The 9,328-nt window shown below is 48.8% G+C and overlaps 1 protein-coding gene across 1 annotated transcript; it reads right to left on the bottom strand.

Moving 5' to 3' along the window:
* Nucleotides 1-1,725: 1,725 nt before the first annotated feature.
* FIS1 (fission, mitochondrial 1) lies at nt 1,726-5,487 on the bottom strand. The gene is made up of 5 exons (XM_081133133.1): nt 5,329-5,487; nt 4,313-4,445; nt 2,896-2,972; nt 2,359-2,464; nt 1,726-2,024 (listed from the first exon to the last, which is right to left on the bottom strand). The coding sequence occupies exons 1-5, from the start codon at nt 5,371-5,373 to the stop codon at nt 1,927-1,929; spliced, it is 459 nt and encodes a 152-aa protein (XP_080989259.1). The 5' UTR covers nt 5,374-5,487; the 3' UTR covers nt 1,726-1,926.
* Between the last annotated feature and the right edge of the window lie 3,841 nt (nt 5,488-9,328).

The raw sequence follows: 9,328 nt of genomic DNA, 5'->3' as shown, positions 1-9,328 counted from the left end.
ACTGCCTCCAGGCTGCCCTGGGCTCCCCGCCCCACAGGGTGTGGGGGGGGGACTTACCGGGGAGTGACTAACGGATGCAGCCAAGGAGGGGCCCCCATGGGAGGTATTGGGAGCCAAGGGGAAGCGTGTCTCTGACTCAGCTTTCATTAGGGGCCAGAGAATGGAATAAGAGGGACAAGAAGAGACAGAATGAGCACCGACAGGCCACTGCAGCCTTCACTGGGGAAGGAACAAGGAGCAGAGCCACTATCTGTTGATGTTGGTGAGAACAATTCAGGAAAATCAAAAGACCTAGGGATTGAGCATTGGGTCTTCCAGGAAGATTAAGGTTGAAGAAGGGAACAGGGTCTGTGGGAGAGAGATGGCTCTGGAGTCCAGCCAACCTAGATTCAAACCAGACCCCATCATTTACCAAAATGATAGGAATAAAATTGGAGCCCAGTCAGTTCATTTCTACTTCTGTGAACTAACACTACTACTACTCACCTCATAAGGTGTAATGAGAATTGTGACAGATCAATGCTCCCCACGTGTACGAATTACTCGATACTTGTTGATTGTTCTGGGTCTGGGTGCGGCAGACCCAGGGTGAAGCCATCAGGGGTTGCTTTCCTGCAAACTTCAACTTCCTGAACTTGATTTTGCCCCTTTGGTGGGTTGATCTTTGACCCTCAGCAACAACCTTGATCTTGCTGCCAAGGGTCCCTGGGTGGGGGGAGGGGGGGTATACCTCAGGCACAGGTGATCCCGTGGGTGGTTAATCTAAGCAGCTCATTGTTATCAGAACTGTCACCGGCTCTGTTAATTATGATGGATTAGAAACCTCTGGGTACCCACCCCAAACCAAAGCTGAGCACCTGTCCTGGTGCAGACGTCTCATTTCCTGCTCCAAGGCTATAGCAGGACAGCCCTAGTTCTCTTCTGGCAAGTGTGGCTGAGGCTTAGTCTCCAAGGGGCTGACACCACACCCAGGCAATCATACAATACATCACTGGATTGAAGCGTAAACCCCCATTGCCCTCCTTCAGGTATCAGGCTCCTCTGTGCTCCCCTCAGGGGCCTCCACCCAACCCCCCAGCTGGACTGGCTTGGCTGTGGAATGAGAGGCATGCAGTGAAGCAAGACAGGCCCAAGCGGAGCCTGGCACAAGGTGGGTATGAGGCAAAGCAGGCTGGGTGGGGACTGGGTCCCCACCTTCCATCTCGGAGGCTACAATTGGGGTGTCCTGGGTTCCTAACCTCTTCTAAAACTCCTGCCAACTCCATGCCAAATACTTGTTTCCTCCCCCCACCTCCCCAACAGCGCCCCCTCTCCTAAGGAGGCTTGGGTAGGAGGAAGAGCAGGAAGCCGGAAGACAAAGGGAGGGGAAGGGCGGAGGTTTTGGAGGAAACTGAGTGGGGGGGCCCCTGGAGTGGAAAACTCCACGTGCTGAGAGGCAGCTGAGTGGGTCAGAGGAGACAGGAGACATAAATCCAAGCCTGTCCCTTCAGCTCTGCCCTTCCCACCGCCTGTCGCTTTCTCTCAGGATCCTAGGGTTGTGTGAAGGCCATGTGGCTTTTGGTGGGGAGAAGGGAAGAAGGGCGTGGGATCTGGGCAGCTCTGCAGATAAAGGAGAACCCCCTACCAGCATGAAGGTAATAGAAGAACACAGAACAGGAAAGGACCATGCGTTACCCCCACTTCTGGGCCCAAGGGAACCTGCCCCTTCCTCAACAGACACAGAGGTTCCCAAGTTAAAGCCCAATTTTATTTACATTCATCCTAAAGCACATGACCTGGGGCTAGAGGACAGATCTCAGGGGAGAGGAGGTTGAGGCCACGGAGGACAGTGATAGGGTGCAGGAGAAGGGACAGCGAGGATGGATGGGCCCCTCTGAGTATCTTTCATGGGCTCCCACGTATCCCTGGGCAGAGGTGCAGTCTCATTCAGGTTTTGGACTTGGATACAGCAAATCCGATGAGTCCAGCCAGTCCTGCCACACCCAGGGCCATGCCTCCAACAATGGCCATGCCCACCAGTCCATCTGGGGAGAAGAAAAGGGAGATTGTCAGGAGTTGAGCCCCAACCCACCAGGACCCTATCTACTATCTTCTTCCAGCCAGCCGCTCCTCAACAGATGTGCCTCCCCACTTGGATGACTGAGGTGAGGGACTCCAAGGGCTGGACAATGAAGGCTTCCGGGGATGTGAGGAGGAATTGCTGGGAGGGTGTCATTTAAAGAGAGACCAGAGGGCCCAGATATGAGGTGGGGGGAGAGGAAGAAGACTAAACTAATAGTTGAGAAGGACCTGGGGATGATGGGAGCCAGGGAGACAGGAGAGTGGGGATTGGAGCAAGACAAAGGGAAAGGAGTTCACCTTTCTTCATGGCCTTGTCAATGAGCCGTTCCAGTTCCTTGGCCTGGTTGTTTTGGGGCTCTGTCTGTAGCAGCCCTCGCACATACTTTAGGGCCTTTTCATATTCCTACACTCGGAAAACACATACACACACACCCCCTTAGTATTTCAGCACTGCTTCTGCCCATCAGAGGGGCCTTCCCTTCACTTGCCCTGGGGGCTCCTCCCTCTACCTCCACCCCCTCCCTCACTCCAGCCCCACCCAATGGAGTAGAGTCCACAAACAACTCCATCTGTGTGGGGATGATAAGCTAGGGGAGATAACAACCCAAGGCCCGGGGCTGCACCCCAATCCTGACGTCACCTTTTCCCCACACCCTCGGCACCCTGATCCTCTGTCTCTCACCTTCCTTCAGCATCCTGACCTATCACCTTGCACCTCTGTACCCAATATCACCCCCTGCCTACTGCCCTCTTTAGGCTCTACCCTGGGGAAAAGGAGAGGGTGATGTGGCCCATTGAAGTAGGATGGAGTGGAAAGGGAGCTCTCTGCCTTACCTTGAGCCGGTAGTTCCCCACAGCCAGGTAGAAGACATAATCCCGCTGCTCCTCTTTGCTCCCTTTGGGCAACAGCTCTGGGGAGGAGGAGAGAGGAAAGGATGAAAATCGCTTCTCTCTTTTCCTAGTACTTGCGTCCCAGAGACCGCTCCCACTCTCTGAATCCCTATGTAATCCTGGGAGAAAGTCACTGTCCTGAGTGCCTGTTTCAGCTCAAGTCACACTTGACTTCCTGGTGAGAGCTCTGGGAAGCATAAACCCAGGCTGCCTAAACACTCTGGTGATCAACACCCTGGTACCAATACTACAGTGAACTGAAAAGAAATCAAGGCACTGGAAAGGCCAAGAGGCATCTCTACTCAGTTTTGACACCTGTTGTGCTTCAACTATAGTATCTAGTTGCCCCAATAAGTGTTAAAAATAAGTTTGTACTTCCCACCCCCTTTAAAAAAGTCTGCTGAAAACTGACCTTCAGTTAGCCTTTCCTGAATAACCCCACCTGACTCTTAATTCAGTGACTTTCCAGAGGCTTATGTGTTCAGTTGTACTCTGTGCACTAGAATTTATTGCTAAGTAGTTGTGTGGGTATTTATAAATCTTCCCAAGTGTCTGTACTATCTCCTCAACTAGACTGGCAACCCTTAGAGACCACTTCTTCTACAGCTGTGCCCTGTTGTAAAGGAAACCTGAAAAAATCTGAATTGGCAAATTAGACAAATATAGGGTGAGATTATTTGCATTAAGAAGTTTTACAGATTTGCAATAGGCATCTTTTGCTAGTACACTACTGTTTGCTTATATACGATTACTTGACCAAGACAGAGGGGGTTCAGAGAAATTTAAAGGTCAAATATTGTGGCCTTTGACAAATGGTGACCCATCCCAAAACAATGGGAACTAGGATTCCAGTCAAAAAAGCATCATCTGCTCACAGGTTTTTGGGACTGTCTTCTGCACTTCTTCCATGCCACTCTAACAAAAGGTTTTCAACAACAGCTGCTGAATAAGCAGCATGGTGGGGGGCAAAGAGCACAGGACTGGGACACATAAGACAGGAACCTCTAGTCCTAATTCAGCCATTAATAGCTGTGGGACTTCAAACAAGTCACTTTCTTTATGGTTAGACTACCAGATCACCAACCTCCTGTGGAAACTGACATGGTTTGACTGTTTGGCAAAACAATGATGAGATGGTAATGAGCCCAAAGTACACTGGGAGAAGCCAGGCTAATGTGTATAGCCCTTTGTTAGAGTGAGTTTATTGTAAAATAACTGTGAGGTGATTGTAATACAGGGTACCATGTTGAAAAAGAACCCCAGCACTTGAGATGGAGGAAGAGAATGATCAATGGCAGTAGAGAAGGGCAGACTCTGACTGCAGTTGGGAAGGGGAGAGTAGGGTAGCCTAGCGCCTCACCCTCCAGCAGTGCAATGCCTTTACGGATGTCATCGTTGTACTGGCTCCGCACCAAGCACCAGGCATACTCAAACTGCGTGCTCTTGGACACCGAGCCTGCTGCCTTCTCAGCCTGAAATTTCTTTTCAAACTTCTGCCATAGGAGAGGAGAGGAGTCATTTAGAAATGAAGGAGGCAAACCATTCTCTATCAGGACCCAGAGTCCATTTCCCAGTTACAATCCATCTTCCCCAGTCTCTGCAACATTTCCCTCGCGGGCCATCATACCTGGCTCCACAGGTTCTATCTCCATCTCCGGGACCCAGGCTTTCTGTTTCTTGTGGGTGAGGTGTCTCCTTGGACAGTCTCCCCCACTCCCACTCCCTCCCCCTAGTGGTACTGAGTGGAGATGCCACCTGGTGGTGGTTCCGGGCACCGCTCCCAGAGCAACTGAACCCGAGTGGCTAAACAGTAAACATGCTGTTCAACTACAGTCATAACTGCTCAACAGCCCACAAGGTCCCTTGTCGGAGACTGCTTCCCCCATCCTGCCCCACCTTGCCGGGTCTGGACTTTTTCTTATCTGCAAAATGGGAACAAGATAGTGCCTACCTTTTTTAACTCAAAGATTGAGATATCGCCTGCAATGCACTTAGCACTGTGCCGGATACAGTGAGTAATATATAAAACTTTATGGTGGTCGCTATAGTCCCCCACCACTGAGGGAGTACTCAAAAACAGGTTAGGACTCTGACCTCCTAAGTGTTGCACGCACCCAGAACCCGTCAGTCTTCCCACGCCAGGCTCCAGGCCTTGAGTCTGAGGCGTGGCGGCGCAGGAAACTACAACTCCCATTAGCCTCTGGGGCAAAGTGGAACCTCTCGGCAGGAGCCGGACACTGCAAAGGCTGCCGGGAGCAGTAGTTCGACGTTCCTAGGCAAAGCTGATGATGAGAAAAGGGTTCGGCCCCTATCCGATTCTCCTCAGGACCCGCCCGCCCGAATATTTTCTCTCCTTCTCTCGGGGCCAGGCCTCACCACCAGGTCTTCCACAGACACCAGCTCGTTCAGCACGGCCTCCATGGCCGCCGGCCCCGCAATCCTCACACCTCAGACGTTACTGTGCCACCAACTCCATGGCCCACTGGCAGGAGAGAGCAACTTCCGGCGTTCAGCGGAAACGGGCCCCTCCCCTACGCAGAGCCAATCACGTCACGTAGCCCACGCCAAGCCCGCCCCCGGCCAGCGAGTGGAGCCCCGCCCCTTCCTCCCCGCACAGAGGGCGCGCTGGTGGGGTAATTCGTTCGCGCAGAAGGGTCCCACGGTCAATCCCACCGTCCGCGGGCTGTGTACATTACCACTCCTGTCCCCACGTTCGTCTTCCTGGGTGCTTTGCATGTGCCTTCCTCCAAATAGCGGAAAGAGGAATGTGGAGAGCCAGGCATGGATCACATAATCTTAGGGACCAGTCTAACCCTGCCCGTCCCACCCTCTACCCAAAGATGAGCTATAGGACCCTCCCAGAAATCTGGGACCCTGGAGGCTCTGTGACTCTCAGTGCCTGCAAGAAAATGAGAACTACCACCAGGGTTTCCAGGGCCTCTGCTACTCCTACAGTGCAAGAGGACAGAAACTGGATCTGTTAACCATACACTCAGAGACTATAGTAGACAATAATAGGGGAGACTATTGGGAATTTAAAGAAAAGCAGTTGCCATTACTTGCAAAAAGAGTCCGATTTTTAAAATATTACTTAGATAATATTCCCCCCGAGGGTCAAGGGCAATGAGGAGCTTGGCAGTGAGGAGGAAAAAGCATAGAAAGGGGAAATGCTGCTGGCTTCTCTGGCATCTGTTCTATGCAGTGATGGGACTGGGTAGCTAGTGACTCAAATTCTTTTTACCTTTTTAAAAAAAATATATATTTTTAATTGATTTCAGAGAGAGGAAGGGAGAGGGAGAGATAGGAACATCAATGATGAGTCATTGATCTGTTGCCTCCTACATGGCCCCTAATGGGGATGGAGCCCAAAACCCAGGCATGTGCCCTGACCAGAATCCAACCATCACCTCCTGGTTCATGGGTTGACGGTCAACCACTGAGCCACCCCAGCCAGGCTTCTTTTACCCTTTTAAAAAGAAAACCACAGGCCCAAAATAGCATCACTCAGTTTAAAAACCATGCTATTAAAACTAGATTTAATACCTAATTTAATTGAAGATTCAATCTCTCCTAGAAATGTAATCTTAAATCTGGAGTTTTCTGGTCAAGCACCAACACGGTAAATCTGTCATGTGCCCCCTATACCCCCCAAGAATGAAGAGGCAGTCTGCATGATGAAAACCCTTGCCATTCCTTTCCCCCTAAAAGAGGTCCTGGTCTAAAAATAATCCTTTCTTTTCTTTTGTTAATAGCTCCATTTCATACAACCCCCTAGGAGCACCCTTCTAATTGCTACATGGGATGCTACCCAGTGAATCATTTAATAAAGCTAATTAGATCTGCAAATTTACTCTGTTGAATTTATTTTTTTAACAACCTTGATCCACAGTGCTCCAGTACACATTAGAATGTAAGTTCTATGAAAGCCGGGACTGAATCTTGTTTATCCTTGCATCTTCAGCTACTGGTGCAGTAGGTAGGTAGACAGGCATGAGCAGAGTAGGAATACCCCTGGTTCCTACCAATGGGCAAAACTGGGGTGGGACCTTGCCCCCCAGGGTGACCTTCTCTCCCCTAGCATATCTGGTCATGCGGTTCAGACCTTCCCCTGATCTTTCCTCCCCTGGCATGTCACTAGTCATGAGGTAGACAACACCCTTAGAGGAGGAACAAGGGAGCCAGAGAATAGCATCATGACTCCTTTGAGCATTAAGCCCTGGAGATATCATCTAGGCCTCAGTTGTGTTTCAGCTCCAGGCCCAGAAAAGCAGCAAGGCCAGGCAGGGCGATGCCAAGGTTGTTATCAGGACCAGCTATGATGACTAATGACCCCCTGCCCTGGCACCATTAACCAGTGGAGACCATGATGAGAGAGGACACACCTAGAAAGCTGATCAATATTCTGTTCAGATCCTCCCCTGAGACTTCCCCTAAAATCCCTGCCTTTGGGAAACAGGTAAAACCCCTTAAGACAAACAACTCTCGACCTAGCTGGTTTGGCTCAGTGGTTAGAGTGTTGGCCCGCTTCTGGCCAAGAACATGTATCACGGTTATAGGCTCGGCCCCAAGTGGGAGGCAACCACCCGATGTTGCTCTCTCTCTTCCTTCTACTCTCTCTGAAAAAGCAATGGAAAAAATGTCTTTGGGTGAGGATTAAAAAAACAACTCAGAAAAGACTCAGTGTGTTCTCTTTATACTTCTGCTTCCCCCTCCCCACACCATTGAGCATGCCTGCCTTTCCCCACACCCTTCTTTCCCCAGCAGTTGCTCTCTGTAGCATGCCAGAGCCTTTCCCCGTCTCCTTCCCACAGGAGCATATATCCTTGCTTTCTTTCTTGTGAGTTCCAAGGGCTCTTCTTTTGCTTCTGTAATTTGTTTCCTGAGCCCATGCAGCCCAGCTGGCTCACCTTTTTTACCTCTGTGACTTTCTAAATAAACTTTTACTAGTATTTGAATCTTGGCTCTGAATTCTTTCTTACCAGAACTCAAGTACTGAGGATGCTGAACCCAGGTCCAATTGCTGGTAACATACTGGTGCTGTTTTGATGCTAACACTAGCACAAGATCAATGTTCAATAAATATTTGTTTAATAAACATGAAATAAAGCCAACACTAGTACAACCATACCCTGCTTAATGATGGGGATACATTCTGAGAAATGAATTGTTAGGCGATTTCCTTGTGTGAATATCAGAGTGCACTTACACAAACCTAGACGGTATAGTCTACTATACACCTAGGCTATATGGTATAGCCTATTGCTCTGTAGGGGAGAGAAAATAATTTTCCCTTTACCCTTCTGGGTTCTTGACTGAGACATCCCTGTAATAAGACAGATTAGTAGTATAAAAACAAATAAAAGTTTAATAACATGTATACCTCCAGTATACTTGGGAGAGACCCAGGAAAACTGAGTAACTAACCAAAATGGCGGAAGCCACCACCTTAAATATCATCTTCAGCTGAAAAGATGTTGGGAGTGGGAGGAGTCAGTTATGGGAGATTATAGGAAAAGCACAGTAAAAAAGGGTAAGTCTGTTATGCAGATTTAAGTCTTTGCTTTCAGAGTGGTAAGAGTTCCTAAAGAGAACTCCTGGTATAGAAAGGGAGGCGCCCTTACAAGTGTAAATTTCCCTTACAATGTAGTAAATGTCTTTTACAAAGGGTAACTTCTACATGGTTCTCAGAGTTTCTCCCAAGTCTGCTATTTCTTAAAATTAACTGGCCTAAAATAATCCTTATGCCAAATAGACATATTTTGGGGTGACAAATCCTATTCCCCTACAGTATATGCCACAAACCTGTACAGCATGTTACTGTACTGAATACGGTAGGCAACTGTAACACAATGGTATTCATGTAATGTGTTATGCTATGAATTATAACATCACTAGGCAATAGAAAATTTTCAGCTCCATTAAAATCTAATGGGACCACCTTCATATACGCATTGCAGCCGGTGACTGTAAAGAGGGCGGTGCAAATGCAGAGATTATCATACAAACCACCTTTCACGTTTGCAAATCCCCTTAATTTTTTTTTTCTTTTCCTCATAATAGCCTTATGAGTTAGGTAGGCATGTTATTCTCTGTTTGGCTTGGGTAGTTGAAATGACTGACATGAGCTCGGTAAATTTTGACACAAACTTCAGTTTGGAGAACTGGCTCCTTTATGACCACTAGCATAATAGTCAAGGAGAAAAGTTCATGATCATTCAAAGTTGCATTGAACCCTAATTCTGGCTGAGCCTTGGTTAACCCAAGAGAGCAAGTACTGGCAATGCAGGGAATAAAGGAAGGCCAAAGGTATTATTTTTATTAGAATGTTACTTCTGTGGGGTGGCCTGCTGCACCTTAATCATCTTTCTATCTCTGC

This window comes from Miniopterus schreibersii (genome assembly GCF_964146895.1).
Source record: "Miniopterus schreibersii genome assembly, chromosome: 3".
Classification (NCBI taxonomy): domain Eukaryota; kingdom Metazoa; phylum Chordata; class Mammalia; order Chiroptera; family Miniopteridae; genus Miniopterus; species Miniopterus schreibersii.
This window is presented reverse-complemented; position numbering and strand designations above follow the sequence as displayed.

Excerpts from the sequence above, each read along its gene's own strand:
- FIS1 (XM_081133133.1), bottom strand. The coding sequence starts at position 5,373 with ATGGAGGCCGTGCTGAACGAGCTGGTGTCTGTGGAAGACCTGGTG. Across the intron at positions 2,973-4,312 it reads AGGCATTGCACTGCTGGAGG|AGCTGTTGCCCAAAGGGAGC; the intron begins GTGAGGCGCTAG and ends CCTCCTCCCCAG. Across the intron at positions 2,025-2,358 it reads TGACAAGGCCATGAAGAAAG|ATGGACTGGTGGGCATGGCC; the intron begins GTGAACTCCTTT and ends TCTTCTCCCCAG.